General features: G+C 48.0%; 1 protein-coding gene across 1 annotated transcript in view; it reads right to left on the bottom strand.

Moving 5' to 3' along the window:
- MGMT (O-6-methylguanine-DNA methyltransferase) overlaps positions 1 to 25,043 on the bottom strand; it is a 265,223-nt gene that overhangs the window by 160,777 nt on the left and 79,403 nt on the right. Inside the window, exon 5 of the mRNA XM_053583529.1 lies at positions 24,435 to 24,571. Coding sequence (XP_053439504.1) covers positions 24,435 to 24,571 — 137 coding nt within the window. The remainder of the gene's footprint in view (positions 1 to 24,434; positions 24,572 to 25,043) is intronic.

The following is a 25,043-nucleotide window of genomic DNA, read 5'->3' as shown; positions in this document are numbered from 1 at the left end:
CACATAGGCTGGGCAGGCCATGCGACTTCTCCTCCACGCCCTAGGATGGCAATGCCCACCCACACACTGAGCCTCTCTCCACCTGGTCTCTCATTCTCAAGGGACCTGCAACTAGCTTCTCCAGGTAATGGTCTCAGGTGTCACCTCTGCCATATCCCAGTGACCAAGCCTGGACACCAGACCAGTCCAGATTGAAGAGGTAGACAAATGCCACCTTGAGAGGACCACAGAGGAATCGACAGGACAGGCCTGAAACTTGTCCTTAGAACTGCCTGCAAGGCTGACTCTCGGCTGGGACCTTGCCACTGGGCCTTGGGTTTGGGAGGCTCCTCGCCAATAAGAGACTCCCATGACATGGGGCTGATGTTGAATAGCTGTTGTCCTGGGAGTCTGAGCCACAGTGTGAGCTACAGAGAAGGTGCCCATCTGATCTCCACCCGTACACACCCCACGAGCTGGGTCTGCGAGGTCCCTGGCAGGCCCACTGCACACAGGCCGCCACCTCCTGCTGCTGGAGGAACTCAGCATGCCCTATGTGACACCCAGCAGGGCCCCCGGGAGAGCACTGCAGCAGCTTACGCCTGCGGTCCCCGAATGTGCCCCTGCACCTCTTCCCTTAGCAGATGTGGCGGTGTGTCCTCTTGTGATAAGTCACAGCCGTGGGTAGGACTATGTGCTTCGTCTTCCAGAATCCTCAAATGTGCGGGTAAATCTTGGGATATCTGACTCAGGGGAGGCCAAAAAAAAACAAAAACAAAAACAAAAAAAACCCCACACTGCCACGGGGCATTAAACCCGCTCTCTGCAACACCTACCTCAAGGCCATGCTGAGGCTGCACCTGAGATGGAGGCAGAAGGGAGCAGGGAAAGGACCAGAGGGTGGAATTGTCCTCGTGGTTGGAAACAGGAGGGGCTGCGGGTGTTGAGGGAGTGCTGGGCAGCTCCACCACACTTACTCAGGCCCAGAGAGGGCAGGTCGATCTGTGAGCAAAGAATGGGGCAGCAGCTCTGCACACTCCTCTTTACCAGGGAGACAGCCCATACAGCCGGAGCCCCCATGGCCTCGGAGCTGCCCTCCCCTTGCATTCTCAGCACCCCAACACCAAGACGCTGGCAGCTCTGACCCCCAGCACTGAGGAGGGAAGCACAACACAGAGCCCAGGGGCCCATGCTCTAGCAGCACTCCCCCCTCAGCCCTAGAGAGCTGGTGCCACAGGTGGGCAGGTGGCCAGCCAGGCTCAGTGCGAATGGCCAGCAGAGCCAAAACAGGAGCCAGCTAATCCCCTAAGAGGGCTGTAACTGCTGACCTGGGACAGACCTCAATCTGTGCTCCTCGTCTGGGTGGGGTCATGCTAACCTCAATGTACACCTGAGCCCAGATCCTATTGAAGAAGCACCAGGCTCTCTGGGGACTGGGGGGTTGCAGGGTGATGACAGGTCAACGCTCTGCACCACAAAATGAAGTACTCCAACTAACAGTTGATTATTAAAATATTTTAGGATCTCACATTAGGGCTATAAACACGCGGGGAGGTGAGCAGGGCTTGCTCCTGTACCCACGATCAGCTTTCTTGGGGTGGAGACAGAAGTTCACAGACTGGTTGGGAAAGAATTTATATGACTCTGCACACACGTACCCGTACCTGGCACGGCTTACCCATCGAATAATTAGCAACATGTCTCGCACGGCCAAAGGAACTAGAAATTATAGTTGAGCCTAACAACCTCTAAATTTCAATATTTTACATTCATTTTCAATATATTTTTCTTTCAGCCACAAGACAGGAACAGTTGAAACTTACAGTAGTGAATTCATCATTCAACAAGATATATTACAACACTCATCAGAGAGGCTGAGGGGTCCACGCACCAATATCACATTTTTCTAACAGATCTACTGCATATTATTCAAAGCGATGCTTTCATAGCCTTTTAGATCAGTTAAGAGGGTAGATTGTGTCTTTCACTATTTTTTTTTTACTGTCTTTTACCTGTCAGTAGCTCAAGGTACCTATAATTCTTTAAATTGCCCATGTACAAAGAAATTACACCATGTTGCGTCAGGTCCTCAGCCTCCCTGCTGCCTACCTGCACCTGCCCACATCACCTCTGCACCAGGCTGACCTCGAGCCACTACCCAGTCTCACCACGCTCAGGTGCACATGGCTCATCTGAAGCCATGCGTTGCCTCCCAGAGGTGGCAGGTCTCACGGATGGCCTTGGAAAGGGCCCGCTTTTTGTGTGGAAGTGTTCAATGGTTGGGAAAGGCACAGTGGCCTGGAGAGGTGAGTGCCTGTGCACAGCGACACCCCTTCACCCTCCTGCGTTAGGGACCTTGAGGGCAGTGGCCAGAGGTGGGTGCTGGGAGGCCCGGCCAGCAGCAAGGAGGCAAGACAGGACTTCAGTTGGGTCTGCCCAGAGAACAGCCAGAAAGCCACCTAGGTGGGAGGGCGAGGCACTGCTGTGCTCCTCACCAGGCCACCACGTCCACTCTGAGTCCTTACGGCACTGCCGGACAGAACCCAAACCTGCCCCATCCATGGTTTCCCTGCTTCTGGCTATGTTCAGAGACAGAAGGCATAGCAAGGGCAGACCAAGGGTCCTGCCTTCACCTTCTGCTAGACCTGCCGCTAACAGACATGAGTGGAAAAGTTCTCAGTTATTGGGCATTTAAGCCATTAAACCAGTACTTTCCCAACAGCACAGGATGATTCATCCTCACAATGATCAAACTGAGGCCCTGTAAGAACCAGAGGGGCTTGTGAATCAAAGATTCAATCATGTCCAGGTAATTTTAAAGTTAAGTGTATTTAATTGTATTGCAGCACTCCAAAAGTTAGCAACCCATGAATGACAAAGCGACTTTCCCCCAACTGCCCACCCCTGGCCTGACCTTGCCTTGCCGCGGGAAGGCAAAGGCCTGGTCACAAAGCAGAATTCCACATCCTCACACTTCATCCAAGCCTTTTGATTTTTTTAAAATTAATTTCTACAACAAAACTTAGAACTGTAAAATACGGCCTCTTGCAATGGTGAAGAATAATTTTTAAAGAAATAAAACTATGGAGTATGTGAAAACAGAGCACTAAAGGTGGTAGCTGAAGTCACCACACTGACAGTGGACAGCCACACCCCCCAGAGAAACCAGGGAAGGGCCCTGGGACACCCACGAGATCCGATTCTCCCATACAGGGCCGAACCGGCTGGCAATGCAACCTGCACAATGTGAACCCTAGCAACTCCAGCCCGCGCTCACACGCACCCCAGGCACTCAGAGCGCACACAGCACAGGGCATACTTGAATACAGATGCCCTTCAACCTATGGCGGGATGTTGTCCTGTTAAACCCACTGTAAGTTGAAGATGTCCAGGTAGGAAGTATGTTTCCCACCCTACTCTGGGATGCATTGTAGCTTAGCTTGCCCTGAGAGGACTCACGTTAGCAAAATCATCTAACACAAAGTCTATCTTATAATAGCATTGAACCTCCCATGTAATTATTGAGCACCACACAGAAAGTGAAACAGAGTGGACGAATGGGCACTTGGAGCAGTTCCCACCAGATGCATGTTGCTTCTGCACCCCCACAGAGCTGGAGAGAGACTCTGGACCACTGTGAGTCTGGTTCTCTGAGGATGGAGCAATGACTCAAGTCTCACTCTGCACCCACCACGTGCTAGCTCAGTGCCTGGGCGCTTGTTCATTCCTCCCTGATATCACAAGCATGCTATTAAAGTCACTTTTACAAAGAGACTTAGGAAGGGTGGCATGGCTAGGTCCAGGGCATGCGGCTGACAAGCAGCAGTCAGGGCTAGTTTGGCCCCGATGTCATGGACTCAGGTCCCACATGTGTCCTGTTCTGGCCAGAGCCACTGCCACTGAGCAAGGTTCACAAAGCAGACCCAATTCCATCGGCAACGGGGAAAAGCGAGCTCCTACAGCTGCTGTCAGAAAAATTAACACCCAGTCTGGCTGACCCTCACACCTGCTTTCGAGATTAAGAATTTTACGTCTCTCACAAAAATGCCCATCACATTTAATGTGGTTATTTCAGTAAGTTCTGTCTCTTTATTAGCAGAGGACAACTAGCAAACTATGTAATCAGCCACATCATGACACCAGGAAATCAGGGCTGTGCTCACCCATCATAATCAGGTGGCCACAGAATCACACACAGGGACACGGGTGGAGACGGTGCAGGGCTGACCGGCTGTGGGCGGCACTCCCAAATACAACATGGAATTCCCTCCCACTCCCCCCATAACAGGAGACTTTCAAGATGCTTAAAACTCAAGCTATAGGGTTCAGAGGGGAATGGTGACAGAGTGTTTTGAAGGATTTTGGTCATGAATGGTATATAATTTTTTACAACAAGTCTTGCTCTGGTCATAAAATACTTTATTCACCCACAGCATTGCGAGTCAGCATGGAGCATAGCGCAGCCCGCAGCCCGGCACCGCCACACGTCACCCTATCTTTTACCTGTATGCTGAGCTGCTCCTACCACACTTGGCTCTTTTTAAATTTTGTTAGAGATTCTATATTATACAGCTCATTGCAAGTGTTCTTAACTCTTAGACAATGACTCTGGAGTCAACAGCACAGCTAATGAAGTATGACACTTTAACAACAAATCATTTACAAGTCCTGGGTGCCACGCGGCTAATGGAGGGAGTTTTTAATCATAAGCAAATGTAATCATTTATGTTAAGCAGCCCATGGACCTGGTCACTGTAGCACAAACAGCCATTATGCAAAAATTACAATAAGGGAGGGCAACATTGCAGACGTAGCAGTTTAGCTGCTTGTAGACTCTGATAAACTTGGTCTTAGTAAAACCGAACTGGATCCTCTCTGTACACCATTATGCCTGAGGGCTGACTCCGTGTCCTCACAGAGGCCTGTGATGTTGGCTATCACACCACAGACAAGATACCGCTTTGGTATCCAAATTGATAAAATTGTTAGGGCGGCAACGTGTCACATGTGGCAAATTGTTTAACTTCTTTGAGCCGTTTCTGTGCCTGAAGAAGTGTGGCCACGGTGGAGAGCAGTGGGGCTGGCAAGGAACAGGGACAGACTGGCGGCTTCTGCACCCCTCGTGTAGCGTCTGATGCAGAATAGGCTGCTCCTGGCCTCCTGTCTCACCCTCCTACACCTGACCCAGCAGATGCCGAGGGCCTTACCCAACACAGCCCCACCCAGCCCTGCCCTCTTACCATGAGGTAATAAGGGCGACTGAGAGACGTGAGATCCTCAGAAGGAGAACCACAGCATCCCACGCTCCAGAATCTCAGAAAACACTCAGGCAACAACTGGAGGGAGACATTCAAAGGACTGTGGCATATCCCCTTCTGATGTGACACTGCTGGATGGGAAAGGGACAAGAGAAAACCCAGCTCTGTAGGAAATCCTGACTTGGTGCAGTCTGCGCTGGTCTCCTGTTCAGATGGCTTCAGGGAAACGCAGTAGCCACAGCAAAGACAAAGAAAACCTGGAAACAGACTTTAGCTCCAACAATATTGTGCTTTAATGGCTGAATGAAAATAATCTGTCAAGAGGCCACAATAAAAGATGTTCAGCTGATGAATGTGTCACTGGTTAACTGCTTAATAATTTATGTGTTTATATTGAACTTTAACACTAAGTTGGCAGGACACATAAAATACGCCGATAATTTAATGTGAAATGTCTGACTAAGTTCTTTGTACACAGTAGGCACTCTGCCACGGCACTAAACAGAAAAGAACAATAGAGAATCACAGTGGGCATGGTTTGTTTTGTAGAGCAAGGTCAAGGTGCATTGGTTAAACCATGAATACAGAGCACAAAAGAGACCTAAGGAAACCTTACCAACATTTGTAGATGACACCTACAGGAAATGTCCCTTCATCTGCTTGAAAATATGTCACCACCTTGAGCTGCAGCAAAAAGACGCAAGGCAGCTGTGTCTGCTTTCATGATAATTTACCTATTAAAATTAACAGGTGATTTTTTTCCTTTTTCAAAATAGGAATGCATTTTCACAAAATGTCATGTATCATACTTCAGATTGCAAAGGTAAAGCAATTCCTTGAATTATCTCAACATCTAGTTAAATAATCCCCGTTCTTATATAAAAACTTGCACATCAGGCCCTGGAACTTTACGTCGCAAGGTTCACCGGTGTTGGTCAAGAACGCCCACTGCTCTCCTATCAGGATGATTAATGAAGGCACCTTTTTCACAGAATGTCAGAGTCTGCCTTTTTAACAACTGACCTTTCATAGAATACTACTGAACTCATAATTCCACTTTTGTTCAGTTTCTTATTAGTGGAGTTAAAATTAATACTTATGGGAATGATAGCTAAGGTGATGCACAGTAAATCTCAGAGCACATCAGCCTCCCATGCTGACTGTCCACGGAGCAGCACCTGACCTGTCTGCTTCCCCAGCATAAGCATTCTGCTAAAACTCTGTGTCCTTTAAAAAGACAAATTAGGGCAGTCTGTAGACCTCTTTTGAGAACAAAGATGTATATTTTGAGAAAGATTTTAAAAGTTTGCTTTTTTTAAGAAAGACCTAATAAAATTGCTAATTTCAATCATAAATTTAAAAAAATTTACTCTTATTCAGTTTTCTGAAACATTCCAGATGACTAAGATGATAAATAGCATAACAGACTCTGTAGCCCACATCCATCTCTTAGAAGTGACAATTTAATAACCCATTACGGCAACACAATATGCCAAGACCACTTACCTTACAGTAGGATCACGCGGTAAGGAAAGAAAGAAAAAGGATCAGCTGCTAATACCTCAAGAAATCTCCCCTAAAATAGTAAAAAATGATTAGGAGAGTGGAGTTAGAACAGGGGTTTCTTCTAATTATCACTGGGAATAGCAAATTACTTAAGGACTCAATTTTTTCCACCATGCCAGCCATTTCCATACTCAGACATACCTAATTTCTATAAACCCCTCAAGGGTCCAAACTAGTTTGAGCTCCAAAGGTCTTAGGGGATTGTAGGGCAAAGTCAGAAGGCTACAGCATGCTCAGTGATTCATTCTTATTACTGTTCTGCACACAGGCATTCTGGAGAACCCTGGAAGTACCGTGTGTGGGTGAGGGCACAGCCTGCGTTGTCCCCATAGGTCACAGTATGTTCAGCACCCTTGGTATCAGGGAAGGCACTCACCTGAGGAAGGTTAAAGATTCAGGTAAGCAAGATAATACCTAAGGGCAAACAAAGATGGCACCTTCCAAACCTGTAGGAACAGTGTCCTAGGAGAAGCAAATTTTCTCAGAGAGCCGGGGCTTTGTCACACTGCTGCACAGAGGGTGTCAGGGGACCAAGACCACTGATATGGGGTGATATACACAAGGTGATGGACATTGTGAGTCCTAAATGCCAAGTCCGATTACTGTCACCACCACCAGTATGGGAAGGAAGTGAGGGTACCTGCCACCCCCAGGCTGGAGCAGCAGAGGCGGCGAGTTCCCAAGAACGGTGTCAAACACTGCAACAAAAGTGAGGAAGTTGAAAGAAAAAGAGAAAAGATTCCAGATCCGCTCCATTTTCACAAAGGAATGAGAACAAAGCCCATGAAACCAGCCATGGAGGGGCACGCGCGCCTCGTCCTCAGCCAGCACGGGCAGCAGTAACGAAACCAACTCTGATTTTCACAGGGAACTCACAATAACCCAACAAAGAGCTGTGACACCATTTCCAATCTCGAGGAAGAAGTCCAGGAGGGAGAAAACTATTGCCTCCATTTGAAAAGGGGAAACGGGAAATTAGCTAACTCAGATGAAAACGGCACTTCTCTCCACCTGCCCACCCTCCCGCACCCTCGGCAGCCCCATCCATGACATCATGAGGCTGGATGTCACCTGGCGGGCCAGGGCCTTGCTCTGCACAGCTCGTAATAGACAAAAACACCCTGGAGAAAGGCTGTAGATAGCAATCTTCTTCACTGCTGCAAAGATAAATTCAGGAAGGAAAACACTCACAAATCTTCCTATTTGCATTCTGTAATGTTTCCACTAAGCTCATGGCTCATCATACTATTAAATTTACTCAAAATGAGCAATATTTCAATGAGGATTTCCTAGAAAAGACCACTGTCAATTTCATCACAGCCTATTAACCAAGGTGATATACATTTATATTTGACCATTTGTCAACAATGGATAGCTTTCAATTTTAAAAAGACTCTGAAGCCGGAGTCCTGACAGTATTCCCATGGCATCCATGCCTGACCCAGGCCCACGCGGGAAGCCTGCCTCCTCAGCCACGCATTGATGGGGGGGAGGCTTCAGCATGGCAGGACAGAGGCAGACTATAGAGCCTCTTCCCACTGCGCATGCAGAGGGAATTGGGGATACCTGCCTGAATTTTACACAGAACGAAGACCACACCAACCAACCCGCCACCCAGTGCAGTATCTATAGACTAATGTTGGAATATGGGCTCTGTTCAAATATATAGATTACTTCAGTTCTTCTAAAAAGTTGAGAACAAACCCTAACATTCTCTCCCCCAATCTAATAATTTACTCCTAAAAACATGTTGTGGAGGGAATTCTCAGTTTGCAGAGGCTATGTCACAGTATTATAATGCGGAGACATTATAATGGGTATCTATCGGAAATCCTGCAACCAACTTCTCCAATCATTAGTAAAACACTCTATAAACAACGTCCAGACTTCTGCATAACCTAAATAACTTAAAGTGACAATTCCCTAAAGTTAATGTTTACTAAATTCACTAGTGTGTATATTTGTATGTAGTTCAAGGGTCTAGGACAGTATCAGAGGCAAATTATAATTTATTTCTATCTCAGAAAAAATAGGCATCAACATATACATTACTACACTAGACATACTAAAAACATCACAAAACTTTGACATGGTTATATCTGGGTAATAAGGATCGTGAGTGATTTTTATTTCCTGTATTTGCTAGAATAAGCATAAATTCCACAAATGACAGTATCCCCAGCTCATTACCTACAGGTTGTCATGGCTGGGCATCAGGCCACAGGTGTTCAGAGGAGGGCAGGCTGGTGGCAGCCCATGAGGCCCAACAGTTATTCCCATCCCTAGTGAGCTACCACTCAGCCCCAGCGTCTTCCCCTCACTGTCACAAAGTGGCTGCCTCAGCCTCCAGACTCACATCTGTAATACAACCATGCTCAGAGAGACTGGGGAGCAAGGGGTGACTCCCTTACAATGCTCCTTTCTAAGGAGCCTACACTTCCCCCACAGCCCTCTGCAGGGAGGCTGGGAAAGCCCACATGTGCACTCAGCCTCTGCAGTGGAAACAGGGAGCCCCGAGGGAGGCTTTGCAGCCAGCAAGCACCAAGATCCAGGGCCTCCCTTTTGTGAAAGCCTCCCTAGCGCTCAGACTGGAGCTGCCACAACCATTCTTCTGTGTACCTCCACGGTGCTCTCACCGCACCTCCTGACCATTCGCCAACACTTCTGTCTCCCCCAACAGAGCTCCTTGAGGACAGGCTCTGCCTCCCTCAGCCATCACCAGGCTACCACAGACTGAGCACACAAGACTCAGTCAGTCCTTGTGGAGTCCTACACTTAATTCATGCCTTTGTGGAACTTATTCAATAAAAACACTACGTGCCCCACAGGTCCACACATACAAGGTAAAGAGACGAGATCCCAGCTCAAAAGGTGCCAGGGACGGGTGCCTCGCTTGTGGAAAGCACCTGCCAGGGGACACTTCCATGAATCTACTTTACCAGCCAGAGTCTCCTTTCACCCAAACGAAGTGACATGGAAACCTGACTTTATGAAAATGATACATTTATCTCACTTCACTTCGGTATAATGTAATATATGACTAATACTAATAATTTTAGCTCTAGAAATCATACTAGTCTCCCAAAGAAAGAATCCTTGACCCAAAGTATCAGAGGATATTAAACTGAGAAGTGATCTACTGATGCAAATCATTACATCTATTTGCATTTGCTTACTGAACCCTGTCGCAGAAATTAAACTCCACGCAGTGGGGAAGCCGTGGGTGCGTGGTGAGGAGGAGACGGCAGGGTGGATCCAAGCTCTGTGTCATTAATTTCCCACTTTCCCTCATTAACAAGTAAAATGTTTTTACTGCTTGAAAAGTTTTAATAAATAGAAAAAAGCAGGGCCACTGACATAGTTTTTCATGTAATATACAAGGGCTTTTAATATTTTTACATACATTAAGGAAAAGGCTAGGAAAACCTTAAAAGGTTACATATGTGTGGAAAAACAAAAAGGGCAGCGCAGGGAAGGAGTGAGCGCTTTACCTCCACGCCTGCTGCTGGCACCTCTGCCCGGTCCTCCACGGGTGTCAGCAGAGGGCGACGATAGGTAGCCTGGTCCCGTTAGCCTCTCCCCTGCACTGGGGGCCCCAGACTGACCAGGCTGCACACTCACCACCCAGCATCCTCCAAGAAAATAACCTGATTGATCAACACCAGGACAGAGAAACCAGGATAGACCTCAAGGTGAAATCACCTGTCCACGGGAACAAGCATTTAATTTAGCTGAAGACTCAAAGTTTACTGGAGATCAATACATAACCATTAGGCTTTGAAAGCCACAAACCCACATTTTGCCTCTCCCTGGCAGTCCTGTGTGTCTCTGATGCAGGAGCCTCCCCTGCCGGTGGAAATACCCCGCACCTCCACCCACTCGCACTCCGCACCACTTCACCTCCTGGGACGACACCTGTGGTCCCCACAGGCCTGGGGGAAGCATGTCTGTGCCAAGAGCCACCACCCACCCGCACACCTCATCGGGGTCCCTGCAGCAGCACCAGCCATCGGGAACCTCCCCTAGTCCACGTGGGTCACAGGTGCTCACCACAGAGGACAGGTGTCACAGCTTGCCCCACACATGGCTTCTCTCACAGAGGGGGCCCTAGACTGGTTGATGTCCTTAAACGAGCCATTTGCTGACATGTAACCACAGGTCAAAGCTGTCCTTAAGTTCCTGTCCTAGTCTTGTGAGCACCAAACTTCTGACAGCTATTCTCACAGACAGGGCCTGCTCCATCCTCGGCCACTCTGAGGACAGGCCACATCCTGACCCCTGCAGCTCCATCCAGAGCACTCTGCTGTGTCCATCAGAGACCTTGCGCTGGTCTGAAATTTTGGTTTTGATGACTGCACCCAACTATAGTCTAGTCAGAGAACCCAGAGCAAAGACAGGGAAACGTCAATACCAGTAAGACCACCCCAGACGTCTATGGAGATTAAAAAAACAGTGGGCAATAATGATCCTTGAAACTGTGCAAAAACCAGCAAACCAGCCAAATATCAAGAGCCATCCAAACCCGCCTTGAGTTGTCAGGCAGGGTGGAGGCTCCCAGCGCAGCAGCAGCAGGCACCAGAGGCCTCTTCCCTGAATGCCCTGCCTTGGAGACCCTGCCCAGGGCTTCCTCTCCGTCTGTCTCCTTCCTCAACACTCTCTAGCGATGGTGACGACCTGACCCAGCACCCTTCACATGCTCGTTAATCCAAACCTGGGCCTTTCTTCAGCATCTGTGTCATGTGCACGGGGGTCCTGTCTGTACTAGGGATTGTCCCCACATCTGTGTAAGACTGCAGAGAAATGCAAAGTTCCTTCCCACCTAGCAAGGTCTGCCCACGTGGGCTCTGCAGCTGCCCAGCAGCACTAAGGTCCCAATAGGGAAGATGCTGGGGAGGGGATGGTTCTAGCCTGCGTGAAGGGGCCCAAGTGTGCTGGCAGACAGAGAAGAATGGTGGGGCTGGGCCTGGGAAGGATGAGGGGGCTGTTGGTGTTCACTGAGCACTGGGTTTAGGTCTGGGGAAGATGAGGAAGGGCCTGCAGATGGCTGCTAGTGACAGTTGTACAGCAAGGACACACTGACATGCCACTGTGCGCTGCACACCAATGTGGTAACGGTGGTGAATCTTGTAGGGTATAATTTAACGAAGGATGCAACAGGGTCAAAAACAATAACTACACAGGCACAGAGAAGCTGTTGGGCGTGGGAAACTGCCTAGCAAACAAACAGCAGGCCTGGCCCCGTCTCCAGACTAAATGACAACTTCTAATGTATGCCTCTGCTCCTCCCAATCAGAGGTATTGGGTGCATGAACTAAAAATGGATTTTTAAAAAAAGAAAAAAATATTACACAAATTTTAGTTTTGTCAATCCGAACAGGCCCCCTGACGCCTTGGGCTGAGCACAGCAGGTGCCCTGCGAAATGGGCCTTTCCTCTGGGCTCCTTACAGCAGCCATCATTCTTTTAAATACACCACCAAAGTCATACTGTAGAGATAAAATTTTTTGTCAGACTATTTAACCAGCAGAACAGCTTAAGTTTGCAAATACAGATGACGCCTCGTGCAAGCAAACTTGCTGAATTTCCTTAGACACTATTTGTCGAACAGAAAAAGAAAAAAAGACTCCTATTAATATGTCATATGCTAAAGTACCTTTAAGAGTTTGTAATAATAGATGCAGATGGGTCCCACCTTAAGAAAATTTTATTGCTTATATTTTAAATTCAGGAACTTCATAAATCCTGAACATGTTTCTGGCCTTCAGATAGGCTAAAAATGCAACTATAAAGTTGTTTGCCAATTTCTCCTCCAGAAGGCAGTTTACTGTTGACGGTATTATGTCTACAGCATATGGATCCTCAGGCAATAAAAATCTGGAGAGCTCTTGAAAACTCAGATGCAAAAACTAGAGGGTATCACATGATTAATTATCCCTTTAATAAGAGATTCCAGGAGACAGCCTGATAAAGTCAGGGAGGGAAGGCTGTAGACCTGGGGAAGAAAGTAATGAAACGGATGAACAAGAGAGAGGCAGAAACCCGGTCCTGATACTGGCAGCTCGCCCGGCTGACGCGGCAGTCCTGGGGGGGAGCAGCCAGGGTCATCAGATGATGTCAACATACCACCAGGATGACACGCACTTCCTTCCTTCCACAAGTCTGCCTAACTTAATATACTCTAACAAATCACCAGCTATGGATCAGGGCATTGATGACAAAACGTCAAAACATTGTGACATCCAGAGCCTGAGGTCACAACTCAACCTGTTCTCGGGGCTCCTGTGTCCAGCCTCTCCTGCGGGCTTCATCAGGAAGAAGTTGCTGGCTGCACCGGGGCTCCGGGCCTCCACCCACAGGTCTCCTGGACTCCTAACCTTAATAGTCTTAATAGTCCTAACACTTGTGTTCATGTTGAATCCGTCTCCAAGAGCTAACAGTGGCACTGGCGCCTGCCCCCTGCCCCACACAACCCAGGGACAGAGCAGAAACACAGGTTGTCTGCAGGACCGTCACACACAAGGGCTTTCAGCACCACTTCCCAGGAGAAATGTGTCACAGTCTCAAAATATTATTTCCAATAAAAGTTTTGTTTACCTAGAGAAGATTTAAACACACCGAAAACTTTGAAGGAAATAAGTAGCCCAGTTCTTTTTAATAAAAGCAGTGCTAGGCTACACAATAACTCTTCCTAACAGCCACTGGGCTGGACGAAATAAAGATCAGGAAGCTTAGTATTTTTCCACATGGCTTTTAAAAAGAAAAGCCTTTCTTTTGGGGGAGGTTACTTTTGGGGTATCTGTAGTAATTCAGGAGAAGGATCATCCCTTTTGCCCTAACTTATATACAGTATGCGGTGGAAGGAATAAAGTGGGACAAATTTCTAGACTGCCCCCCCCCACACAGATTTTCTGAGACATGAACAAAAGACCGGACCAGCACACCCAAGTCCTCTGTTCTGCTATTGGAGGAGTTAAATCTCCAAAGCCTGCTTCTCCTGATCACCCCCTCCTAGGACTGTCCATATTCCATTTCTCACTTCTCTGCAGACGCTGGAAGAGAGTCCTGCAGCTGGAACGTGCAGTCCACACCCTTGCCCCTCACCCGGCGACCCGGCCTCTAGGTGACGAGGGGCCCTCCCCTGGACCACACACACAGGGATTTCTTGAGAACGAGGACAGTGTTGCCTCCCAGAGCTGTGTCCTCAGCCTGGTCACTGTCCAGTTGTATGGGTTCCAGCTAGAAGACATCCGTGGGAGGACGACAAAGCTCTGAAGGTCTGAACCAAGCTCATCCGGAAGCCATGGACACTGCCAGCGTCTCACGTGGGGAACTGTGGCTGCTGCACCTACCCTGGCCAGTGCAGGAGGGAAAACAAGCTTCCAGAAGGCAGTGCAGGAGCAGCAGCTTTCAAAGCCAGAATGTGGAATCCATCAGGTGCAATCAGGGAGATGACGGCCTCTCAGCACAGGATGCACATCCACATCCTGCCAGTGGATGCAAACATTAACGTGACTATAGGCCCAGAAGGACCAGTGTTCCAGAGACCGCTCCAGAGCTTGCAGGTGTACTGGGACAGCGCAGCACATGAGTTCTTTCGTTTTAAAAAATAAAAATATTGTGTACTCCTGCATGTCGTGTGCAGATCAGGTGGGGTGCTGTGAGCGAGGTCTGCAGAGAGCCGGAAGGGGAATCTTAGAGGGGCACTCTCTGAACCAGAGACAGCTGGCAGGGACGGTGGGCAACAGGCCCACAAGCCATAGACTCCATGGAACCAGACACAGGACTCTTTAGAGAAGCCGAGGCCCTTCTCTGGGCTGCTTCTGAGTCAAGACTATGACTCCAGTTCTGTGCAGAGAGCTGAGAGCAGCCCAGCCTAGAAGGAAACGCACAGGTGTCCTTAACAGAATAAAGTGAAGGCTTCCCAAATGTGCTAGACAGCACTTCTGGGGCAGACTCTCCCTCCTATGTACCAGGACAGGTTCCAAGAACTTGTCTAGAACACGGGGTGTTTGGGGTGGATCTGGCTCCACGTCCCCCATGGCTCACACATCTTTGTCAGGTTTGATCTGTTTTGTTTTGGTTGGACCCTTCCCCACCCTGGACGCATGCTGAGCAACCACCACTGTGCCAGCACCCAAAAGCAAGAGCTGCAAACAGTGAGGTTCAGCACGTGGATCTCTAAGAGCAGGTGGCACGCTCAGACTGATGTAGAGGGAGGACGTGGCCCAAAGCAGCCCGAACCTGACCGCTAGCTCTCTGCCCATCCCTGGCCGCCTGGACGCCATCCCCTATTTTTTTCCTTGAGTTTCTTTGGTACCTCTTCCTGGCCGACCCACCAGCTGACGTTCCTGCACACCCATTCCTCCTGGCATTCCCCTCTGCCTCCCCTTCCCCCAGCCCTGGGCTACAGCAGGTGGGAGCTGCACACTCCTGCCCCCCTGATGCCCAGCGCCAGGCTGTCACAGTCTGACAACACAGGGCATAAACAAGGGAATCTAACTAAATTCTAATTTTATTCCACCAATATCCTCACCCCAGACAAACCCATTTCTGTCACTTGATAGAGCAACTGGAAGTAAGAATTCTGGATGAATCTACCACAAGACGATGCTTCAGTTCAATTAAAAAATTAAACTCTTTTAACTTTTAACTCAGTTTAAATCTTGAACTTATCAGCTTGCAAGAGATACCTTACCTTACCTTAATATCAAAGAGCTGATGTCATCACTGACACAATTTTAAAAGAAACAAATTTAACCTATTATATTTTGGGAGTTTAGAACTTAAATGACATTTGTATTTTCAAAACAAAAACTGAAAATCATCCACAAGTTGCAGACAGTTTAAATGTCAGAAAATACTAGAGATACGTGAACAAAGCAGTGTCCCAGGAGCCAAAGGCCAGTGCCAGGCGCGAGAGGCCACGTCAGCGGGCTCCAACCCCAGGATTGTCCATTTCCACAAGGAAAGGGAAATTGGCAGGGATGCACTTGTCCAGCCGAAGACATGTGAAGACCTGGCTCTGGGTGACGGCTACCACTTTCCCTGTTTAGCCTCAGCTTCTCCCCATGACACGGGCTCACGACCACCCAGCATGCTTTACACGTCAGCATGTGAGCGCACTGCAAATTCACGACTCCATGAGGAAGGCAGGCAGGTCAAGTGCCAGCATGATGACAAATCCCCACCCCCCCTTTTTATTCCCACGACATAAGGGAATAAAGCTTAGAGCTTCCAAGTTGTACGCTAGGTGGAGAGTATTCTTTTTTCAATGCATTGGAGCAACAGCAGCCTGAGCCCGCAGTGACCAAGCCTGATCAGGACTGTCCATCTCATAGGCCACTTGAGAATCGGAAAGACTCCCCCAGGGAATGCAAACCAGCTGCAAATTCTAATGTGAAACTCAGAGAAAAGCACTTCTTCCCCGGAATCTTTCCTGGGGCCCTGGACCTGCCACTCCTCACCCATCCCACTTCTACTGATGAGAGGACCAGGGTATCAGGAAACATGCCGGGGCGTCAGGGGGTCAGGTGCTGGTCCTTCTGAGTCCCCAACTCCTCTGGCCTCTACCTGGCCACCCCCATCTCCTGAGAGTGGAGAGACAGCCACAGACAAGGAGAGTATGACGACACTGTCATAAACCCCACACTTCTCATGGAGATTTGTTTAACCTCATTTCCCACACACTCTGAACAAGCCTGTTGACCAACTTTTCAAGACAACAGCTAATTAGAAGCTAGAAGAAGGTGAGGACCCCAACAGGCAGGCAGAGAGACTGGGGAAGACACAGGGCCGTGAGGCGGGGGCAAAGACGTGCAGCAGGGCCCCCCAGCACAAGGGACCCCCGCAGGAGGGTGTAGCCTACCTGGGCCACCTCACAAGGACCAGGGACCAATGCCATAGTTGGTCATCAGGGCCACAGAGAAAGGGCACGTTGTCTTGGCTCATCAGAAATGGCCTCTGCGTTATCAAGAGCCCTGGACAGGACTCTGCACAGTACACACCAGCTCCCCACACCAGGTCTTGGCACAAAGGCCACTGCCTGAGGACAAGCTGCAAACACCAGGGCCTTTAATCAGGGCAGGACCCGGAGCAGGTGTGCCAATACTGCGGCAGGCCGCACCGTGGTGCCACCTCAGGGCCTTCTCCCTGGGGACTGCCGGTCACGTGGCACAACCCTGAATAAGGACTGGACGGTGCTACGTACCCTGTTCCCACCTCATGAGAGCAGAAAGCCTTTCTGTGGCAAAGTAAAGGAGAGGGGCAAGTGGTGTCCCCAGTAAAGTTGCTATTCTTTCTCCAGACAGGAGCAAACCGAGGTGAAGTCCAAAAGGAAACTTAGTGTCAAGAGTGGGGCTAGCCGGCGTTGTGGCGGGCACCTGTAGTCCCAGCTGCTCGGGAGGCTGAGGCAAGAGAATCACGGAAGCCCAAGAGTTAGAGGTTGCTGTGAGCCGTGTGACGCCACGGCACTCTACCCGAGGGCGGTACAGTGAGACTCTGTCTCTACAAAAAAAAAAAAAAAAAAAAGAGTGGGGGATATGAAGATTTTTATTTTAACATGCCACAGAGGCAAAAACATCCATCTTTCTCTGCTTGAAGTTAACCAATTTACCTGTTATTCTAAAAACTCTTACAATCCAGATGTTGGAACTTTCTCCCACACACACAAATCTTTCACTCTGACAGCGTGGCCCACATTCTGAACCCACATATTTGTAGCTACCATTCAACCATCTTTTCTTCCCTCCAAGGGGCTCCTGTCAGACTTGCAGTGATGTGGACCAGCCTGCTTCTCACTTGGGGCACAGGCACGAACCTTTGCTGTCTCTGCCTCACTGCCACGTGGGGACGAGAGAGAAATGAGACTTGCACGTTGCTTCCCTTCATCCTCAGAACGTGAGGGCTCTAAACATCAGGGTCATGAGCTGCCTGCTCACCCCTCTACCCAACCCCAGATCAGCATGGGTGGGTGGAGCGGCCAGCAGTCAAGACAACAGAAGTTAGTGAGGTCACACAGAGTTTACTTTGTGCTCTCTAGACCAGAAACCACACGGTGACTTCTCAGTAAGATACAACACTTGGCTTCTTCACGGCCACTCACCATCCTAGGTGAGGGTCAACTCTTCAGAGCCTAAAGTTCTGGGCATTGTCCCACCGGGGTCCTGACCCACCTTCCACTGGCACAACCACGGAAGGGCAAGGGGACCCACGTCACTTGTGATTCAGGAGGCTCTGTGGGAGGGTATCTACCTCTGGTCCCAGGACACTAAGTCAAGAGTGGGGGATGTGAAGATTTTTATTTTAACATGTCACGAAGGCAAAAACATCTTTTCCTGCTTGAAGACAACCAGTTTACCTGTTGTTCTAAAAGCTCTTACACTCACATGCTGAATTTACTGAAAAGCACAGCGTGTCACTGCGTTTGACTGGTGCCCAAGGGCTGCCACCTCCATGGGTGGCACCAGCCGTGCTGGCCCCACAGGCAGTGTGCATGTCCAGGGCCCAGCAGCAAGTCCTGCCAGACCCTCCCGTCATGGGAACAGAGGAATTCAGCACAAGGACCTGAGGGATGGCCTGTTTTGTCATCAACCTGAGATATGACACTGTCCCCTCAGTCCTAAAGGACATGGTGCCACCAGCATGTGTGGAGAGAGGTACTCTCCGAGTCACTGAGGACACAGCCATACATCATGCCCACCGTTGCCAGCCTGGGCCTTCAGGGCAGGGCGGGAGAACACCTCACAGGCCCCAAGTCCCGGAGTCACGCGGGGCAGGAACATGGCGCTCCAGGACATTCTGGCCTCGTTACAGAATCATCTGTTGTGTCAAGTCAAGGGGAGCCCAGCAGGTTTTCCCAGGAACATACTTGTCTGACTAGAGCAACCCCGCTAAGGGCCACTGATGTACAGCGACCGCACGTTTTAAGGAAACACAACACAAACCACTTTAAGGTCTCCAGGTAAGCAATGGGTTGAAAACCTCGACGTGGGTCCACGTCCCACAGGGCCTGCCCTTTGGATGTTATTTACACCGGGAGGGCTCAGGGATCCGTCCTGGAGAACTTTCTTCTCCTCCCTAAAAGACCAATTATAATAGAAATGCTGCAGGTATCTGCATTAAAATGTCCCAGTCTGTCAGAAAGGAAGGTTCTTGTGGGCCACAGAGCATAAGGAACCACCAATGGACAGTGGTCAGCCTGCCCTGCACGGGGCACACAGAGGGACCAGCCAGCGTAAGGTGAATGTTACATGGCCGGGAGGCCCTGGGGGACATTGATGGTCAGCTTGGCCACTTAAGATATGTAAAGATTAATAAGAAAGCAGCAAGTGCACACAGAGTAACTGTCTGTAGCAGCTGAAGTGCCCATGAGCCATCACATGTCAGGCTGCCCTCCAGGAGGCTGGAAGGTGGACCCAGGCTTCCAATGGGGCACCCTGAAGGTGAAGCCTGATAGCACATCCCATGTCATCAGACAACCCCCTCCGAGGTACAGCATGGAGGCCATGTAGGGACAGTCTCATGTCCCAGAGCACAGAGGGCCAGGCCAGTCTGAGTAGTCGCAGAAGGCCCTGTCCCACCAGCCACTCAAGTCCTCCAGGGTGGGCAAGGCCTAACGGGCATGTTCCCACCTGGCCTCAACGACGGAGCCAGCTGGGGCCTGACACGAGGCAGATCTGCAGGATGAGTCCCTACCCCAAGGACACCAAGACAGCCCTGTGAAGGGGAGCACAGCCTGCATGTGGTTAAGTTTTTCAAAACACAGAAGTCTTACAAAGTCTTACAGTGGTTTAGTTTGGACTATAAGCTTTTTCAGTATTGTATGTCTTATTTTTCTAAAAAGCCGTACATGAAAAAATAAGAAAATGAAAGAAGAGAGGAAGCCCTTGATAGGTGAGAGATGAAGCCCAGGCAGCTCCCAGCATCTGAGATCTAGGAGTCCCGAGCTGCTATGTAATGTGACCCAGGCCACTCGGGTCATTTTTTCAAGTAATCAAATACTGCAGTCAACATTTTGGAAAGCTAAACAAGCCCTAAAATAACAGTAGAAAAATAAACACATATGTCACGGCTGTTCTCTGTAGATCTCAGACATTGCCAGGAATTCTGACGGGGCCAAAGTGCCACAGCTTCCCCAAAATGACCTGGGGAGAGTGCAGCTCTTAGCAGAGCCGAGTGCTCTCATATGTGACAGCAGTTAATGGAAACTGGGCATAGGAAGTTACAAAATTAAGACTATTATATACCACTTTCCAAACTAAAGTTCTTTACTCAAATTATTTTCAGGGAAGGAAAAGTAAGCGAGTGGTGTGACCCAAACAAAACAGCAATCAGTGGTCGCCTTAGGGAACGAGAGCAGGGTACCCACTGTCATATTCCTGAATGTCACAGATAAACTGGGGGGAACAGGGATAATTAATACACAGGGGAAATATCTAACATGGGGAGCAGAGCAGGGATCATACTTGTCTGGGAGAGCAACTGGAACATCACGCAGGAAGCACCAGGGTCCAGGGTCTACCCTTAGTTTACCTGCTAAAGAAAGTGACATGAGAGCAGGGGCCTGGGCTGAGAGGAAGCTCTGTGCAAAATCTCTTCGGCCACTGAGTCAGTAGCCAGGGCCAGAAGCCTGGGTGGGGTGTCACAAGAGGTCTGCAGAAGCTGGGGCCATGACCTTGCAGTAGTTGAGGGCAGCACCTGACTGCACTAACCTAGGAATTCTACTCAAAAGGCTTTCTGCACAGGGCACCAGACCCAAGTGGCATCAACAGGGAATTTATTTAACAGTTGAGGAAAAAGCAATACCAATCCCACATGCGACTCTCTCAGAAAATAGAAAGGGAAACCTTCCAAACAGATTTCACACGTCAGAATAACCAGGACTCCAAAACCTCACAAAAGCATTACCAAAACAAGAGAAATTACAAACCAATATTACTCATGAACTTAAGACACACCAATCCTGAAACCATCCACTTAAAGTAGCAATATGTAAACATATCAAGAATTAAGTGACATAGCCCAGCATTTTAAGAGTGAATACGTTTCTAGAATTTTAAACCATTCGACCATATTTAAAGAATAAAGGAGAACAATTCCATGACTACGTCAACACACACAGAAAAACCATTTGTCAAAATCCCACTTACTGGGGAAGCATTGTCAATCTGAGGAATAATATCTGTAAACCTGATGAGCAGCGGCACCCTGGCTGGTGAGAGACTGGAAGCTTCTCCATTACCAGGAACAAGATAAAGGGTCCGCTGCCAGCCTTGTCACTGAACGTCACAGGGAAGGTTCTCATGGTGGAAAGGAAAAAAAGCATAAAAGTCAAAAAGGAAGCAGAACGTGGTCTTTATTCAGACACGGAATACGTGAATTTCACCAGGCTCACAGAATATAAGATCAGCACACAAAAATCAGCTGTTACATACCAGCAGCAGTCTTTTAAAAAGTTTTAAATGAATTTAGAATGCCACCAAGGAACTAAGGACTTAGAAATTACTTTGCAGGAGTGATGCCAGGTTGCTATGCTGGAAACGATGAAACCCTCCCCAGGAAAATGAAGGAAGCTACCCACGTGCAGAGGCGAGTCACAGAAGTGCCCTAAAGGCAAAGGTTCCACCTCCCAGAACTGAAACACATCCGGGGACTCCCAACCAAAACTCCAGAAAGAATGGCTTCTAAAATATGCACAGCGGAGACCTAGAAGCCAAAATGATATTTCAAAATATCAAAGTTGGAGGACTCAGAGACTCTTATTACCTGGTTTCACGACTTACCACAAAGCGACTAGTCCATGTGAGACCAGCATAGAACTCAGATCAGGGGAAAAACGACATCCAGAAATACTCAGGCAGCTCCTGTGTGGACTCTGACAAGGTGCGAAAGTGATTCAACGAAGAAAGGGAAGTTGGGGGGGTTTAAAAAAAATTGATAAATGCTAAATCCACCAAATAATGGCATGGAAAAATTCTACTTCACAGTAAGTTAATACCAAATAAAATCACATATCTAAACATAAAGAACCAAAATTATAAACCTATTAAAAGAAATATGAAAACATTTGTGAACTGATAGTAGATAAATATTTCTCAAAGACAAAAATTGCCACATAGAAGAAAAAAATGATAAATTGGACTTCCTCAAAATGAAAAACTTCCAAAAGACACCATGAGAAAAACAAGAGCACAAGTTGGAGGACGGAGGAAACAATCAGTACACGTCTGACGAAGAACTTGTACCTGGAACCACAAATTGAGAACCAAGGGAAAAAAAACGCTCAATTTAAAATGACCAAGACCAGAGCAGACACCTCACAAGGACCACAGTTTAGTCAACAAGGCCTCAGGAAAGCACAACTAAAACCGTGGTGGGAGGACACAGTGCGCCCGACGGGACGGCTAACATGCTTAGAACTGACCACAAAAGAATTGGTGGAGCGCTTAACTCTCAAACACTCCTGATGAAATGTAAAATAAACTGTGTATAAAACCAGTGTATGGTGCCCCATGATTGCATTAATGTACACAGCTATGATTTAATAATAAAAAAATGTAAAATAATACGACTTTGGGAAACATTTTAGCAATTTCTTACGAAGTTGCCCATGTACCATCCCATTCAGCAACTCTACACCCAGGAATTTTTTCGAGAGAAAGGAAAGCCTGTCTACAAGGAGGCTTGACAAGCCTCCACAAAGACGCCGTACAGGGGTCCAAGGGATGCTCCCAGCAGCTCTTACCTTGCCCTGGGTGGCAGGTGTATGGTTGTACACTTGTCAAAACTCACTGACTTGTACACCTAAAGGCTGAGTTTCATTGTCTGCCCTATCTTTTTAAAAAATAAAATTTTAAAAAATTTTGAGTATTCATACAGTTTTTGCATTATTCTCAAACTTTTAAATGCCCCTGCCAACATCATCTACACAAACACACTTCTGGTGACCCCCCCGACCAAAATCTGTTTCGCAGTCTTGACCTGACAACCCACCATCCCTGCAGCTAAGCATGGCCACGTGACTGCTCCCCAGGCAAGGAGATACAAGGGGAAATACCAGACTACTTCTGGAAGGGGCGGTGGCATGCTGTCCTTCCTTCATCCTCACCTGCAGCTGGGGCCCCACAACCAGCCTGAGCAAGGACCTCAGCCTGGGGACCCTGAGAGGAAACCTCAGGGAGCCCAAGTTCATAAGGGCCTCTGCGCCACCAGATGGGCCTCCACTGTCTGCAGCTGTGTCTTCCTGAGACGTCAGCTGCCCTGTCTAGGGCATCTGAAGGCTGTTCTTACATCTAAACCTAATTTGAGGCAGAAAGTTCCTAAAGTGGAAGCTCAAAATTAAACCTCTTCATCACTATTCTAGTCATTTAACCATAATGGGCATTTAACTAAACGTATCTTATGATACTGAGAGAGGGCATATTTTTGTTTTGACTTTCTTTTCCCTAAATTCACTTCAAGGAGTACCTTTACTCTTTTTTCTGAAAGGAAAAAAAAAACAAAAACCAACACATATTTCTATGATTTATTGTGCAACTGAACAGGCTAAAAGACAAAATGACATTTTCCCCTACAAATTATTTGGTGCCTGTGATTTCTGAACACTAGAGCCAGATGGTTCTCATAGAAATTGAGAAGAGTATTCACATAGTTCAAAGGTTTGCTTATTTTTTTGGTCTTAAAGACGATATTGATTGTAACACGCTGCTCTACAGGAAAAATCTTGACAATGGAGGCGAATACTGATCTTATTACCATGCTTGTCCTCATTATGGCTGTCTCTGACAGGGGTCCATTAAAATCAATTTTTATGTTTGTTATGTATTTTCTTCTTTATCTAATGTTCTTGGCATTGTGTTTATTAGCCAGTTAAGATAAACACTGAGCATAGGAGTAGGTGGGTTTTTTTTTCCCCTTCTAACAAAAATAAGAACTACCATTTTAATACAGCTATTCACCATCAATGAATGGAGGAAATTAAATACACTTCAAAACAAAACATTGAGTGCTTTAAGTTTTATGTGCTTTTACGGTTAGAGAAATACAGCGAGAAAGGGAAAGACGCATGCTTTAGAATGACAGTGTCCTAACGTCTCGCTAAAAGGACTTTCTCTGCCCTTCCTCCGGGCAGGGCTTCTGCAGCCCACAGGCACCAGCAGTGACAGGTGTCCAGGAAGGCATGTGCACTCCCGATTCAGCGACTCCAGAACCTTCAGCAGGCCCAGTATGAAACTCAGCTGCGTGACCCTCATCAACAGGGAGGGCTGGTCTTGATTTTAAAAAGGCAAGATTAGTCTTCTTCCTCTCTCCACATTTCCAAAGACACATGTCGAAGACTCAGAATGTTCCACACTTGTAAGTAATCAGCTTCTCTGTAAATGTATACATTTATCAGATATCTCAGAGCTACCAATGAAAGGTTATGTGCCTGTGGTTAATCAGAGGTGGAAGATTCTGGGGCAACAAGCACAGGTGCTGGAAATGAGAGGATCATCATAGCGCACTGTTTGAAAGAGAGGCTAGTGCTTCTGGCTGGTGGCGGAGGACTACGTGTCACCTGTGGTCATTGGAAAGCAGGCGGTTACCACGTCTGCTTGTGCTGCTCCGGCGCACACCACTGCAAGCCCGCACTTACCCAGCTCTGGGCACCTTCTCACCAGGAAGCCTTATCCCATGCAGACCTTGTTCACAACCCGATATCTTGATTTTCCCCAAAGGGCTGTCCAACATTGTGTATTTCACTTCACAAGGCTTGTCCATCCTGCCAAGCACCTGAAACAACATTTAAGTCAAATTAAAAAAGTAGGCATGGAAGAGTTAGGTCATGCATACAGCCCAAGAGAAGCGTCAGTTAAAACAAAGTATATTACAAAGCTTTTCCCTCATTCTTAGAAATTATATAATGTGTCATTTTTATAAAATAGTTACCTTGAAGAAAGAAAATTACCACAATTACCCAGAGAGCAAACAACCAATACTACACTCTATTCCCTTAACCTAATACATCCAGATTATCTCTCGAAAAAGAAAAAACAAAAACAGTCTCTCACTCCATCTCCCTGGGTTGTGTGAAATGGAGTCACGGCTCACAGAAACCTCAAACTCCTCGGCTCAAGAGACCCTCTTGCCTCAGCCTCCCAAGCTGGGACTACAGGCACCTGCCACAATGCCTGGCTATTTTCTAAAGACGGGGTATCACTCTTGATCAGGCTGGTCTGGAACTCCTGAGTTCGCATGATCCCCC

The sequence above is a fragment of the Nycticebus coucang genome, chromosome 3 (genome assembly GCF_027406575.1).
Source record: "Nycticebus coucang isolate mNycCou1 chromosome 3, mNycCou1.pri, whole genome shotgun sequence".
Classification (NCBI taxonomy): Eukaryota; Metazoa; Chordata; class Mammalia; order Primates; family Lorisidae; genus Nycticebus; species Nycticebus coucang.
The sequence above is the reverse complement of the archived record's forward strand: the minus strand, read 5'-3'. Positions and strand labels throughout refer to the sequence as shown.